Source organism: Aphanomyces astaci (assembly GCF_000520075.1).
Source record: "Aphanomyces astaci strain APO3 unplaced genomic scaffold supercont1.22, whole genome shotgun sequence".
Taxonomy (NCBI): Eukaryota; Oomycota; class Saprolegniomycetes; order Saprolegniales; family Verrucalvaceae; genus Aphanomyces; species Aphanomyces astaci.
This window is the reverse complement of record NW_009798285.1, coordinates 496,692-510,738: the sequence shown is the minus strand read 5'-3', so window position 1 is coordinate 510,738 and position 14,047 is coordinate 496,692. Positions and strand designations below refer to the sequence as shown.

General features: G+C 48.8%; 7 protein-coding genes across 10 annotated transcripts; 4 read left to right on the top strand and 3 right to left on the bottom strand.

The window, feature by feature from the left end:
- Positions 1 to 916: 916 nt before the first annotated feature.
- H257_09295 (hypothetical protein) lies at positions 917 to 1,126 on the top strand (the record flags this gene model as incomplete). Its single annotated transcript, XM_009835469.1, has 1 exon — positions 917 to 1,126. One exon carries the CDS (start codon positions 917 to 919, stop codon positions 1,124 to 1,126), a length of 210 nt encoding a protein of 69 aa, XP_009833771.1.
- An 841-nt stretch (positions 1,127 to 1,967) lies between these two features.
- Positions 1,968 to 3,625, bottom strand: H257_09294 (hypothetical protein; the record flags this gene model as incomplete). The annotated part of the gene is made up of 2 exons (XM_009835468.1): positions 1,968 to 2,034; positions 3,147 to 3,625. 2 exons carry the CDS (start codon positions 3,623 to 3,625, stop codon positions 1,968 to 1,970), a joined length of 546 nt encoding a protein of 181 aa, XP_009833770.1.
- A 1,223-nt stretch (positions 3,626 to 4,848) lies between these two features.
- On the top strand, positions 4,849 to 5,517 carry H257_09293 (hypothetical protein; the record flags this gene model as incomplete). Its single annotated transcript, XM_009835467.1, has 1 exon — positions 4,849 to 5,517. The coding sequence occupies one exon, from the start codon at positions 4,849 to 4,851 to the stop codon at positions 5,515 to 5,517; it is 669 nt and encodes a 222-aa protein (XP_009833769.1).
- A 1,700-nt stretch (positions 5,518 to 7,217) lies between these two features.
- Positions 7,218 to 8,611, top strand: H257_09292. 2 transcript variants are annotated; one of them, XM_009835465.1, is made up of 6 exons: positions 7,218 to 7,303; positions 7,362 to 7,543; positions 7,595 to 7,767; positions 7,827 to 8,183; positions 8,235 to 8,347; positions 8,401 to 8,611. In XM_009835465.1, the coding sequence occupies exons 2-6, from the start codon at positions 7,378 to 7,380 to the stop codon at positions 8,456 to 8,458; spliced, it is 867 nt and encodes a 288-aa protein (XP_009833767.1). In that variant the 5' UTR covers positions 7,218 to 7,303; positions 7,362 to 7,377; the 3' UTR covers positions 8,459 to 8,611. The 2 variants fall into 2 exon arrangements, with proteins under 2 accessions (XP_009833767.1, XP_009833768.1); XM_009835466.1 differs by having other exon boundaries at positions 7,362 to 7,767.
- On the bottom strand, positions 8,567 to 8,852 carry H257_09291 (hypothetical protein; the record flags this gene model as incomplete). The annotated part of the gene is made up of 2 exons (XM_009835464.1): positions 8,567 to 8,782; positions 8,847 to 8,852. The coding sequence occupies 2 exons, from the start codon at positions 8,850 to 8,852 to the stop codon at positions 8,567 to 8,569; spliced, it is 222 nt and encodes a 73-aa protein (XP_009833766.1).
- A 94-nt stretch (positions 8,853 to 8,946) lies between these two features.
- On the top strand, positions 8,947 to 10,315 carry H257_09290 (hypothetical protein). 3 transcript variants are annotated; one of them, XM_009835461.1, is made up of 5 exons: positions 8,949 to 9,164; positions 9,221 to 9,367; positions 9,424 to 9,842; positions 9,979 to 9,988; positions 10,084 to 10,252. In XM_009835461.1, the coding sequence occupies exons 1-3, from the start codon at positions 8,964 to 8,966 to the stop codon at positions 9,646 to 9,648; spliced, it is 573 nt and encodes a 190-aa protein (XP_009833763.1). In that variant the 5' UTR covers positions 8,949 to 8,963; the 3' UTR covers positions 9,649 to 9,842; positions 9,979 to 9,988; positions 10,084 to 10,252. The 3 variants fall into 3 exon arrangements, with proteins under 3 accessions (XP_009833765.1, XP_009833764.1, XP_009833763.1); XM_009835463.1 differs by having other exon boundaries at positions 8,947 to 9,164; positions 9,979 to 10,315; XM_009835462.1 differs by lacking the exons at positions 9,979 to 9,988; positions 10,084 to 10,252 and having other exon boundaries at positions 8,947 to 9,164; positions 9,424 to 9,961.
- Positions 10,301 to 12,351, bottom strand: H257_09289 (hypothetical protein). The gene has a single exon (XM_009835460.1). It carries the CDS (start codon positions 12,290 to 12,292, stop codon positions 10,562 to 10,564), a length of 1,731 nt encoding a protein of 576 aa, XP_009833762.1. The 5' UTR covers positions 12,293 to 12,351; the 3' UTR covers positions 10,301 to 10,561.
- Between the last annotated feature and the right edge of the window lie 1,696 nt (positions 12,352 to 14,047).

Below are 14,047 nucleotides of genomic sequence, written 5' to 3'. Positions count from 1 at the left end.
TACTAATGCTGGACACACGAATATTGCGTGCAGAGAGTGCAACATAGATTCGAACCCTTCCTCACGGTTCATGTCCTCACCTTGTCAGGATATGAACCGTGAGGACACGGTGTGGCTCCGGGTGTCACGTTTATTGCGTGCAGAGGCTACAAGCGGCCTGACTACAGCTCTTGGTGTGTCCCATGCAGGCGTGGGTACAGAAGTCCTGTCACCTCCAGGGACGTTGCAATGGCTTTAATTTCCATTGAGGAATCTAGAAATGGTACATCTTAAAGATGCCATGACGAAGATACGTGAGCGTCAGTACAATGGAAAGAAGAGCGTGGCGTGGTCGGCGTCCTCTTGGTTCGCGTCACCAATTTCGAGTTGGTGACGCGACCCCTCTCTTTTGTGGACACACCAAGATCAGCGTGCTGCAGTCTACTACATCATTCGTGAGTTTACCATCGGCAACACATCCCAAATGTGACACTGCCATCTCGCCTGGTGAATGTACAGTACATCAACATGATCGCGGTGTCGGGGACGACAGGTTGGCGAGCTTCAGTGGTGTCGTCTCCGCGACGCATATCCCCGAGTACATGTATAACTTCATTGCTAAGGTCGATAAGTATGTCGTATGTAGTATCCAACATAACTCCGATTGAATTGGTGGGTCAGTGAACTTGTTGCTAACGTTAATGCAGTTGTTTAAGGCCCTGGTCGGGGAACGTCGACTCCACGCCTGTCGACGCTTTTTGCATATGAAGAGTGGGATAAATATTTGGTGCTCGTTATTCATTGGCCCATATTCGGATGACGAACATATGGTAGGCACGACAGCAAAAGCGTCGATGGTAGTGTTGTGGTGTCGACGAACCATCGACGCCAGAACACTACCGTCGACTCTTTGTTGATGTCCACTGCAAGTTCGAACATGGACGGCGTCGATGCTTTGCCTGTTGCTCCGAAGAGGAAGCAGAACGACTCAGTGATGGCTGGACCACCAAAACAACGGAAGGGTGGTGCCTACGACACGGGCAAGAAGAAGTCTGCGTCGTGGTGCGATGACAGCGTGGCACGACTCTTCTTTCTTCGCTACAAAACCGAACTCGCCAATCGGTTCGACTCCAAGAACAACAACTAGAAGAAGGAGGCGTACGAAATGCTGGCCTCGGAACTCAGCATTGATGTCAATCGGGTCTATTCTGCCAAGCAGGTGAAAGACAAGGTATTTATGTTTGATATGTATTATTACTTGATTTTTGATTTTTACAGTTTTATTGATTTTTACAATTTTAGTTTACCAAGATGAGATCGGAGTGGGCCTTGACCAAGCCTTCACTGCCCAGGCCGACAGGGAACGGCGTTGTTATCAACGCCCCAGCGCATTTTGCGTGCATGTTGGAGTACTGGGGATCCAGGGATGGATTTCGCCGGGAGTCATTGTTTTCCACGGATAAAGGTATTGTTTTCTTGATATATATTTTCGATTTCATCATTATTATTTTACATATTTTTAGCTGAATTTGTTGAGGCAATCGTCCACCAGTGGAACCCAAAAAATACAGGAAAATTGCCACTTTCTTTTCAAAAGAGTGCAGGGACACCCGCAAACTATAGGCCACCATTTCAGCACGAAGGACCCTGACCAGTTGGATAAACGTGACTTGACCACACCGCAGATTGGACAAAAACCACTGCTCGTACGCCAAATTACCAAGCATGGAGTAAAATTCAATGTGAGTTACAGTGAGAATGTTGTACTTCTCGTGGCGGGGGCCGGTGGACGTGACAGCTAAGCATGCAGCAGTCACAGCAAGGATGGCAGAAGACACAACGACATGATCATCAACCATTGTCAAGTGGCGGCAGGCATTAACACAAAAGTGACGACAGTGTCCGGTGTTAACACTTTCCGGATAAAAATCCCATATGATTTGTCAAAAGCATCGACGGGTGTGGAGTCGACGTTCCCCGACCAGGGCCTAACGCAAGCACCGGAACACAAACTCCTTCGAGCCCCAGTGTTGTGGCTCTGGCAACACCGGGTTCCTACGAATTCACAGAGATGAACATGCCGTGTGCGTCGGTGGAAGTTCGTACGGCCTGTCTATGGATGTACGCATCAAGCACAACAGCTACTTCTCTCTTCTCGTACTAGTCAAAACTCCTCACCTTGATTGTTTATCTTTGTTCTCGGGATGCTGAGTCGAGGTCATGGTTATTTTCGGGATATGCTGTGTCGAAGTCTTGGTTATTGTTATGTCGATCCGACTGTGTTTTCAACAAATAGTAAGCTGTATATGTTCAATGTGAACGATATGTTGCTCCCACGACAACTACATCGTCCAATCGGATTGTCTAAAAGTAACTGACCAATCAAAATTCAACCATTTGTCGGTTATCCAATCACCGACTTCAAATTTGTCGGTTTGATGTCGGATGCCACCTACATGTACGATTAATACGTAGTACAAAGGTTAGGTTGAAAGAACAATTTTATGGAGAATAAGACGTGGAAATATACAAAGTACCGGTACTCAAAACACTTCGACGAACTGTATTAATACTACTACTATTAATACTACGTAGTACTATTACGTGGAACTATGGTATTAATAATAGTAGTACTAGTTGGTAAATTAATAGTATTATTATCAATAATATCACTTCGAAGTATATACTATTATTAAAATACATTGAGGATTGGATCAGTAATTTAGGGTGCGTCTGGTAATCGGAAATATTGCAATATTCAGGCCCAAAACGCCATTTTGGGGTCGAATTCAACAAATCTGATCAAAATTGAAACAAGTCTTGCTTGAAGAGTTTAAACCCAAATCCAATAATTCCACGTGGTATTTACTCGTTGAAGGGGTCCAAAACGCCATATTATTAGACACATAGCAATCCTGTATTTTGAAATTACAGGAATCCAACTTCGGGTTACTCACTGCTACGAACTTCGTGGTGTCCAAATTCCGCTCGGAATTTGCCTCAAGTATATGAAATGGCACGTCAATTTCGTATATTTTAAAGCCCATATTACAAAAACGCTCAAGCCAATCAAAACTCAGATGGTGGAAGTTCATGGTGTCCTGTAAAACATGGACTTGACATTACTCTCAATGGCTGAGACACAGTCTCGAGCACCCAAAACGTACATCGCATGGATGGAGGACATCGAGGTAGAGCTTCTTCGTGAAATGTCGCGCATCGAATACGCTGGCGGGCACAAGTAACACAGTTTGTCAGCAGGACGGCAACGTGGGTCGGAACCTAGTTTGACCTTCTTTTTCAAATCCACAATTGGCCAATATTGCAGGATTTGCCCGTACGACCACTCGATACTCACCCGCACGCGACTTATACTCGCATTGACATGATTTTGCGCCTCTGTCAGACGACCACCGGAAAACGGAGAAACCAATTGGTCCGAACGGCCATACGCTGGGTCCTTGTAGATGATGTACACCTGAAACCTTGGATTCGAGGCGATGACGTTTTCAAGGCACGACTTGCGCAAAAGCGTCAAGTCATGGCGTCGCCCTTCACCTGGCCCAAAGCCATGTGATATGAGGCCATCCGGCGTCACCACGGACTGGAATTTGATCGCATGCTTCCGCTTGTGGCCGTTGTACATGGTTCATGGTTCGTTGTTCAGTGCCCCCACTTGGACGGCAACACCCTCGCACGGTTCCATCGATTAAACCCCAAACATTATCGATTTCGGCACCCCGGTTTGAAATGACTGAGCAGAACTCATCCTGCCTACTAGCAATTCGGTTGGGGCCCATGAACAGAATATGCTGATAGCGGTCGTAGATCAGGTCAACCAGGTGCAAAAAGACGTTCGACATGCCACTGCATGATCGCCCAAACATGTCCTTTTACCTCCATTTTGAAGATGGCATTTTGGTTAATCCTATTTTGCGAGAAAATGTGTTGTGATCGAATAAAGTCGGACATCTCATCCGACTCAATTCTGATTGGCTTAAATTCGACCTAATTATCGTGCCTTTACTTTTTGCTGCATCATTTGGGGTCACAGTCTGTCAATTCCGACTTCATTGTGCTCCTACATCCACAAATTTGAGAAATACTGTAACGCCCAATAAATATGGGTGCCGTACAATCCATTAAGTAGGGTGTATATGCGGGAATGCCATAAAAACCCGGATTACGTCTACGTTTTCTAGCCAGCCGTGCAAATGTGACCATCTTCATTTGGAACATACAAAGCTGACGTCCAAGTTCACTGAAACCAGGATGATGGCAAATTGGCCATTATATGCCAAATGCAATGAAGCTATAGCCGTGGCCGAGGTGTAGGGACGACCCAAACCAGTGCCAATCGTGCTGTTATAAACGTTTTGGAGCTCCTGCACCGCGAACTTCCACTCATACAACATATTGCCTTGATTCTTGGTCAAGCCCTGCAACTTGATCTTGTACACCCAGCTAGCAACGACAATACAGTACAGTACCAGAGCCTGGTACTACTGGTGGTGTGGAGCATCCGCCAGGGGGATCCTCCCTCTGGCGGATGCACACCTCCAGGAGTAATAACCAACCACTACTACCACAGCCACAGCTACACCCACCACATAGCAATCACTACTACCACAGCCAGCATTCGCCAGAGGAAGGATCCCCCTGACGGATGCTCCACACCTCCAGTAGTACCAGGCTCTAAGGTACTGTACTGTATTAGACAGATTTCGGAGTGGTTTGCCGTGCATTTGCCGCAGAAAAACACTCCAAATATTTATAAAGTCTACGGCACCTGTAAAATTTCATGTGGCAAGCCGTGAAATTGTCCAAATTCACGGCAGCCTGTACTCTGTAAATCCCAACAGCCACGGCATGTCCGAGAAAGGTAGCGAAGGAGTGGAGGTGCACGAGAAGAAGTGGTGGACGGAGGAAGAAGACAAGATTCTACTGACCCAAATCAATAACATGAGACCCTTTCTGCAACGGAAGGACATGCGCAAAGCATGGGACACCATGGCCGCGACGCTGAAAGACGTGGACGGCTTCACTCGGCCAGGCAGTAAGAAGGCGCATAACAGGTTCCTTCTCCTCGTTCGCCAGCACAAGTCCAACAACAATGAGGCGGCCCGGCTTTCAGGCGCCACCGAAGACAAGACCCCCAAGAGCCGCCTCCTCGATGACCTCGTGCCCCTCTACAATGACGCTGCGACGAAAAATAGGGCGGCCACGCCACTGTCGGAGGCTGACGAAAAAGCCGCGAGTATCAAGTTTGTTCGGGAGCAAGCCATGCTGCGCGGGAAGCGCAAATCGTTGGAGTCGAGTGACGGCTCCGACGTCGGCGGCCTCAGCAAGAAGAAATTGATTTTACAGTTAGAAGCTCAAGACAAGGAAGTTGAGCTCGATAAAGAAAGGCTTGCGTTCAAGAAGCTCAAGTGCGAGCGCGAAATGGAAGAGCGCGAGAAAGACCGGGCCGAAAGAGAGCTGGGCGACAGGAGCGCCAGCAAATTCGAGATATCGAGAGCCGCCGTAACGATGAGATGATGCGAATCATTGGACATTTCATTGATAAGGCCTAAGATGTATATTCCATGTTACACTTTTACCAAATACACCTTGAGAGCTGGTGGTTTTAAGTTGAAGTAAACACTAGTTTGGTTTCCACCGAAATAGCACGTCTGACAATTTGTGAAAAACATTGCCAGGCAAATTGTTTTTCCAACGCTCTGCAACAATTTTTTTGTTGCATCTTATATGTCACAAATGCCCACTGCGACTTCATTTGACAGAAGCTCCACTCCACAGATTGGCGAACGCGACTCATTGATGCGTTGAATTCTTGCATTCGCGGATCATTCAATGGTCCCTTGTAGCCGCTGCACACTCACGGAAGTACACCATATGCAGGGTCACCATAGATAAGAGAATTGTCAAACGTCACTGCATGATGATCCATGTAGTCCATCAACTTGCTTTACCACAACAAAGTTGTGTCGTGGTGTGAGCCCTCAATCGGCCCCCAAAAGTGAACACACAAACCGTCGGGTGCTGTGATGGCTTGGAAGTTCAGGCAGTGACGACGTTTATGCGCACTGTAGATGAGACGCTGGAGATCACCATATTGATGAGCGTCGGACGTCGTACGATTGTGTTTTTGAGAGATTCGGCATGTTTCCAGTTTCGAGCCGTCAATAAAGCCAAAAATGTTGTACATCATTGCACCTTTCGCAGCAATCGCAGCTTCATAGTTGTGTAGACGGCCAGTAACAATGTTCAAACAGATGTACAAATGGTTCTGCCATAGGTCGAACAGCATGTCCACAAGGGAATTGAAAATGCGGCAGAGCGATTCACGTGAGCGACCAAACGACGCCATCATGTGGTAGAAACGGCGAGGATACGACATTCGATTGAGCAAAATACACAGAGCGTCAATGCCAAGGCAACGGTCTCCCATGGTGGTCAACAGGACATTGGGGACACCCAAAAGTTCACACAACGCCATGATCCCGGCCGAGTCGAATCGGAACTTCAACACACAGTCAGCGTTCGTGAGTTTGGCGAAGTCAAACCGACCCTCCGGAACAAGTGGTCGCTCAACAGCACACAAGAGGATGCGCAACAGACGCATGCGACGGCGAAAGGGGTACTTGCGTCGTTGGCGCATGAACTCGCCGAGTTCGATCACGGTCAGCATTCGGAGGTTTCGAGATGGCTGCTGGATGTAATTGTTCGGATAATTAACGGATACAGCAGATACATTCGAAATCGATGAGTCTACTGCCGTGGACTTGCTGTGCTGTAAAAAGTTAGGGCACGGCAAATCCACGGCACCGTTTTCGAAATCTGTCTATTGTCGTTGCTAGCTGGCGGGTTGCAGGCAAAACTTCATTATGTTGTTCACCTGCCAAGGTCATTGCACTTTTAACCAATCAATGAATACAGGACATTCGGTCCGACCTTCTTCTGTTAATTTCTCACGTCTGGTTTTGACTTCGCTTTTGTATATAATAAATATTACAACGAACAAGACAGTGGGACAAACAGTCCAACGATCACTTGGTTCCTGTATATCCTGTCCGACTTTTTACCACTAATGAAATACTTCGAAGTATTAATTTTGAAATGTTACCAGACTCACCCTTATATATATATTGAAAAAGGAGTAAAAAGGAGCTAATGGAAAGAAGGTATTTAGGGATGTTTTGAGAAATTCAACGCCGATTTTGCAAATGCAGGAGGTTCTTTTGCAAAGGGAATTTGGCTTTTGCGTTGCCTTCGCGTTGGATCCGCTACGACGTCCCTTGCTTCGGTGTGCCCTTCCTTCTGTGTAGGACGCCGTGGATGTAAACGTCTTCCTTCGTGATGATGATGTTCCCTCGGTGTAGTTGACGTGTTGAAGCGATGGGAAGTACTTCGAGCAAGCCGCATGACTCGCACCCCACCGACTTGGGGACGATGCACGAGTCGTCCCAAAAGCATACGTCGTCCGGGACGTCCATGAATACAGGAGACATCGGACACACTGGAGCGGGCACTTCGACGTATGGAGCACATTACCCTTCGGAAGGTGTGTACTACGGCAGTCCGACCCAGACCACGATGCGGAACAGCGATACAGATATGGACATGGACGCGACGAATTCCCCTCGGTATGTGCATGCGGCAGGGGATGCTTCCAGTGGGCATGGTGCGTCAAGCAGCAGCAGCCACCTCCACGACACTGCGTCCTCGGCGACCAAGCAACCTGACATCGTTCCCATGGTGTTTCGATGGGAACACGGTGGACGCAACGTACGTTCGTACTCGTCATGCCCTTCCTCTTTTCACCCCCTTCTTCCTCGTAAATGTAGGTGTGCATCACCGGGACGTTCAACGGATGGTCGGCGCATGTGCCGATGCATCGATCCGGGAACGACTTCACGTACATCGCCAACCTCCCGCGCGGGAAACACGCGTACAAGTTTGTTGTCGACGACGAGTGGCGCTTCGCCCCCGACCAGCCCACGGTGGCAGACGTCGACGGCAACATCAACAACTACGTGGACGTGTCAGACTTCACGTCGTTGGCGGACGTAGATCTGGACAAGGCGGACGAGACTGATGCGACCGATACGACGGTCTACGGTCGGTTCATTCCAGATTTGGACGAATATACCAAGGAGCCGCCCCCCCTGCCGCCGCACCTGCGCCACATCATCTTGAACAAGGCAATTCACCCACCCATACATCGTCATGGGAGTCCCATGTGTGTGTTGTAGGCGCCTCCGAGTGTGGACTGCCGACTCTTGCCAGTACCCCAACATGTTGCCCTGAATCATTTGTACTGCACGGCCATCAAAGATGGGATGATGGTGCTCGGGCTCACACAACGGTAAGGAACATCATATCCAACTGACGAGCATGAATGATGCATGTGATGAGTAGGTACAAGCAAAAGTTTGTCACGACGGTGTACTATAGTTTAATGCCAGGGTCAACGTAACCACGATGAAGCATCATCCCTACATGTACAGTACGCCGTCGATGCATCGGTGGTCGAGAGGGGCCTAAGGATGAGATTACGAAGTAAACGAGAACAGAGGACGTAATGTTAGTATGATCCTTCCTCGTCAAACATACACTCCACCCAAGAGGAGAAGGAAGAACGCAATGTGCCTAGAAACAGCGACGCCATCGCGGCATATGCATATTCCACGATGATACTCTTGGTGAAGTAGCCCGCCGTGAATACGAGACCGACGACAATCAAGAGGAGCGACATCAACCCGTAGTAGTCCACAGGCACAGGGCTCGAGTAAGGCAGTTCCTACGCATAGTACACCATCATCGCCACATGTACAGTTGGTTCAAAAGATCGTGTAAACTGATACTAGCATAGAATAAATTGAAATGGAAAGGTTTATCCGCAACAGTTGAATTATCCGGACAATGTCATCAACCATAATAATATTGTCAAACTTCATTTCTAAAGTCGCAACCTGACAATCATGCGACGGCATGTGCGGACTCTCGCGATGGCGCTGATGCTGGCGGCGGTAGCGGCATCGACGTCCATCTACGACTTTACGCTGAAGACCGCGAACGGGGAAGACTACCCCCTCTCTAACTACGACCACACGCCCGTGATCCTCGTCGTCAACGTCGCGAGCGAGTGCGGGTTCACTGACGTCAACTACCGCGCGTTGCAGGTACATACATTACAACACGTGCACGTCGTGTGTCTTCTTGAAGCTTGCCTCGTTAGAAATACTACGACGAATACCACCAATACGGCTTTGAAATCATCGCAGTCCCGAGCAACCAATTTGGCGCGCAAGAACCTGGAACGTACGACGACATTGTCCAGTTTGCCACAACCACGTACAACGTCGAGTTTCAAATCTTTGACAAGGTATGAAGATCCTGTCGAGCCTGTTCATTCTCCTTGGGACTCATTCATGTACAAAGGTGGACGTGAACGGACCGACCGCCCATCCGCTGTACACGTGGCTAAAATCCAACGTCGACGACGGCCGCGACATCGCGTGGAACTTTGAAAAGTTCTTCGTCGTCGACGGTCAGCCGTGGAAGCGCATTGCGCACAACGTGAACCTCAACTCTCTCGAAGACGAGATCCTGTACGCGCTGGCCCACGAAACGTCCTACCACGACGACGACCACGACGAGCTCTAATCAACATGGAACCATTCCCTCGAAACGTCACAGAGGATACTCCTTTGGCCCACCACAGCACTCTCTCTCCTACCCCACGTGACGTCCTCGAGCGATGCAAACAAATGGTCAGCCCTGCAGTTTCCATGCCTCCCACGATACTACATCGGCAAACGACATACATTCCGTCGCTTCACTACAGTATGTATGAAAATGTAAGTGAAATCTGATCACAACCGGTACCTTGAAACCTATTCAGGCATGGGCATTGGTCTAAATTCATCAAAGGACTTATATTTCATTGGATGAAAATAATTAACGCATGGTGATTGGATATTTCTGTCCAATTAGAGACAACTAGGTACAAGCCCAACCTGAACCATGAAAATTTTCGTCATTGGCCGATACTCCAGAGTATGTTCCAAACCGGTACAGGTCCAACCGGAGAAATCATAGGTACTCACCACAAGGGGAATACGGTAGTACTTACTACTGGTACGTTGTACTGCACTGGATTTTACTGTTAACACACATTGAATCGACGTAACGTATTTATTTTAAGCTCTGATTGGGCTATATACTTAAAAATTCGATTTCGATGACAAATACCAACTGATTTGTAATAGCAGAGTCTTATTGGCCGTCAAAGTCCAATTTAAGGTGTACGCGAATTAGCCAATCAATTCCTACAAAGGTTAACCGCCCAAAAAATATGCAATTGGGTATATAAAGACTAAGCTTAAAATGGTGCACCTTAAATTGGATGAATTAGCGTCTCGGAAAAAGTGCTTTTAATTTGGACTTTTACATCAACTTCGGTGTGGCTTCATATCAATCCATCCACGGTGTCGCACATGTTTAACACCAGGAGGATTGCAGTGTTCTATTCCATCGTAACGTTATGTACATCATCTATTAACTACCAGCATTCTGGTTAACCAAATCCACTAAAGCAGTGCTTGCCCGTGACGTTGCCCTCCACGGACGCCACGATGCATGTGCCGATCTCCAGCAGGAATCCATGTGTTGAGCGCACAAACAACTCGTTCAACTGCACGGGCGTGTACGACATGTGCACGTTCTCAAACAACTGCATGACCGTTGCTAAGAAACTGAACTGCGTTTCGTCGTCCTCGTGCGCGGCAAAGGACGCGTTGTCCAGGCGCTGCCACTTGCGCTCGAACTGGCGGATGTCGCGCTCGATCGTCGTCGAGTACGTCGCCGACCACTCGACGCGCTTGTACATAGCGAGGAAGAACCCAAGGAGCAAAAAGTAGTGCAGACGCACGAGCCACTTGCTGCGCAACGACGTGTCCTTGGCCATGGACCGCAACAACGTGGCAAATGTGGCTCCGACATGGCACAAGCAACTGCCCAGCACCATGAGCACGATGTGGTACCACTTCAGAAGCGGCATGTGGGCCGGGGCCACCGCGACTTTCAAAACCACGTTGGACAGGATCGACGCGCCGATGCCCGCCACCACCACCATCCACTGCTTGACGGAACACGACGGCCGCGGCGCAGGGAGCATCGCCGTCACCAGGTCCGTCGACCACATCACGAGGAAGCAGCTGACGATGGCGTACACTCCCTGGAGTGGAATGATCAGCTCCGGATCCATATCAAGATCCAGTAGCAGCAGCATGTCCACAACCGACTCCAACTTCAGGACCAGCGACGGGATGTACTGGAGGCAAAACAGGTCCAGCAAGAGCGTGAGCCCCGTGCGCGCGACTTCGGAGGACCGGATGATGCGCAGAATCACTATCGGGACAAACGCGACTGCGATGGAGAAGCCGCCGTCGATGAGCATGATCTGACGCAACTCGTTATCGACCACCTCGCGGAAGTCGAAGTACGTGTTGAACGCGTTGATGCTGAACGACGCTTGCTGAAGGAGGAGGATCGCGCCATCCATGGGAGTCGGCGTCTGCATGGCGCACGCGACGGCGACGAACGACGTGGACGCAACGTACGCGATGACGAGGTAGAACGTTGAAGTGCTGAGGCCTAAGTTCCCGTAGAGCTGAAGTATCGCGATGCTGCCGGACGCGAGCAGCATGATCAGAGCGGACACGATAACGGACATGATGACGGATGGGATGCCGGTGCGCACGCTCCATGCGTCGGCGACGGTCACGGCCTTCTTGGTATCGCGGTACGGCGCTAGCACGTCCATCTCGTAGTAAAGCTGGAACGGCCGAAGCAACGTCTGGATGATCGCGTAGCTGTACCAGGACATTTCGTAGTTCAAGATGGACACGAGGAACGACGCAAGGAAGTGGACGCCCTCGCTTCCGACGAGCACGACAACGCTGATGAAGATGGCGCCGATCGCGACAGACGACACCAACGTCCATGCAGCATGCACGAAGCAATGATGCGACGAGTTGGCAGTGGCTGCGGCGTCGTGTTCCAGGGGAAGACTAGGCGTTTCGGTGCGCGCGTGTTGTAGTAGCACAACCGAGTTGGTTGACGCGAACGAACCGCGCACGCCATTCTCTACACTGGACGCCGCCGCCGCTTTGGATGAGGATGGCTGGTACTGGCTATGTGGCGACTGTAGTTTGGGGGTGAGAATGGTCGGTCCGGTTTCACCGTGACGCAGCTGGTCCTGGCGCGCGGGAGACGCCGCCGCCACTTTTTTGATCGATGGACTCATCGAGAAAATGTGCGAGTGCTGCGTCGCCTGCTTCTACAGCCACATTATGTGTTCAGCGCAAGAGTATAACGTGAAGCGTTTTAATGAGTTCCTTACTGTAAACGACCCGCGTGAATACGTTAAACATGTTAAACCTATTCCTTTGATAGTGGGGGTTAACTGAAGTAATCTCCAGCTGGTGGATATCCGGATGACGCCATTTACAAAGCTCAACTGTAAACCCGACCAGCCTTGTATGTGATTGCTTTGGACCAGCATGGAGCAGAAGTCGACGTGTCGTGACCCGCCATTGCTGTTAAGTCTGTTGCTGCTGTCTTTTGTTGTGGCTGTGCTGAGCAGCGAGGGAGTTGAATGAACTGAGCAAAGCTGGGAAATACACGGTGTAAAACGCATGTGTGTTTTCGTGGGCAAAACCTGGAGCAAACAATCAATACCCACAATGGTACTGATATGGAAAATGAACCCGTCAGTCAGAATACTGTATTGGTAACGTTACTCGTAGCGAGCTCTACAATCGTCATAACCGACATCGTGACACTGACTAAAGTTAGTCTGGGGTTGTCATGCTCAAGGAGGCCACTAGAAGGCGGTGGCACACCTAACGTAGAGTTCCAATTTAAGAGACATGGGGCACTTTAAGGTCAGCCAATCACCCACCTTGAAATTTGTGTACCTCTTTAAATAAATGCTCCCCTTGATCCCATGTGTTTTATACTACTCTGTGCTTTATTATAATGTACATTTGTCTCAGATGTCTGTGTTTTAATATAATGTACATTTGTCTGGTGTGGCCAATGTTTAAAACAAAAAAAACGAAACAAAAGCAAAAATTAGTATTTTTGATTCGAAACAAATATTTTCAGCCAATCAAAGCAAACCCAGCTGTTTCATCCAAATGCATCGATGCAATTGGTGGATATCTACCAATCAAACGCTGTATCGGCACACTACATCCATTTAATTGGCGGAAATTTCTGCTGATCAGTTCAAGGTGGGTGCGACTATTTTAAGTGGTTGTTGTATTTATAGACAAATCGCTTCATTACACTGTAACTGTGAAATATCAAGAAGATCAGGGCGAACGCCCCCTTTCAACAGCCAATCGAAATTCGTAATTTGGCCCAGGGGTAGGCTATATTTCCTCATATGTACACTAAGTAGCTTACAATAAAGCACGTCTTAGAACATTTAAATAGTGTCAAGAGGGACGATAAAGAGGTAGCACTGGGGAGGAACGACGACGAAGAACACTTGTGTGGTCGAGGGCAAAACTAAAGATGATTATTAACGGACTGTTTAGCTGACCTATGATTGGGCATAAACAGTCCGGTTTCTACAGAAAGAGAACACCGGATAATTCCGGATGACCGGATATTATCCGTAAGTGACCGAACCTCGGCGAAAAAGGCCAAAGCAAGAACGGCCAAAGTGCCCCTTCTTGACAAATAGTTTGGCTTCTAGCTTTGGTGTGCGGGGTTGCTGCTTGGATTTATGTGTCGGGTGTATGCCCTCGACGTCCACCATGGAGTTGAGCCACACTGGCATGGTTGACTTAACCCATTGGCGCAACTCAATTCCTTTGACATGCCATATTCCACTATAGTCTTCGTCTGCTCAATTGTCAGCCCGATCCTCGACGCTGGTGACGACATTTGTTCGGCAGGTGGTTTGTGTTTGTTTTGAATTTTGAAACGCCTCTACAATGTTATTGCTGATTACCTCAAAAATGTTATTAGGTTTTGTGGGATATAATGT

Bases quoted from the DNA above. Each gene is read 5' to 3' on its own strand.
- H257_09292 (XM_009835466.1), top strand. From the start codon at position 7,378: ATGGGAAGTACTTCGAGCAAGCCGCATGACTCGCACCCCACCGACTTG. The intron at 8,184-8,234 runs GCAATTCACCCA...TGTGTGTTGTAG, and splicing joins GCCACATCATCTTGAACAAG to GCGCCTCCGAGTGTGGACTG. The intron at 8,348-8,400 runs GTAAGGAACATC...TGTGATGAGTAG, and splicing joins GTGCTCGGGCTCACACAACG to GTACAAGCAAAAGTTTGTCA.
- H257_09290 (XM_009835463.1), top strand. From the start codon at position 8,964: ATGCGACGGCATGTGCGGACTCTCGCGATGGCGCTGATGCTGGCGGCG. The intron at 9,165-9,220 runs GTACATACATTA...TTGCCTCGTTAG, and splicing joins TCAACTACCGCGCGTTGCAG to AAATACTACGACGAATACCA. The intron at 9,368-9,423 runs GTATGAAGATCC...TCATGTACAAAG, and splicing joins AGTTTCAAATCTTTGACAAG to GTGGACGTGAACGGACCGAC.
- H257_09289 (XM_009835460.1), bottom strand. From the start codon at position 12,292: ATGAGTCCATCGATCAAAAAAGTGGCGGCGGCGTCTCCCGCGCGCCAG.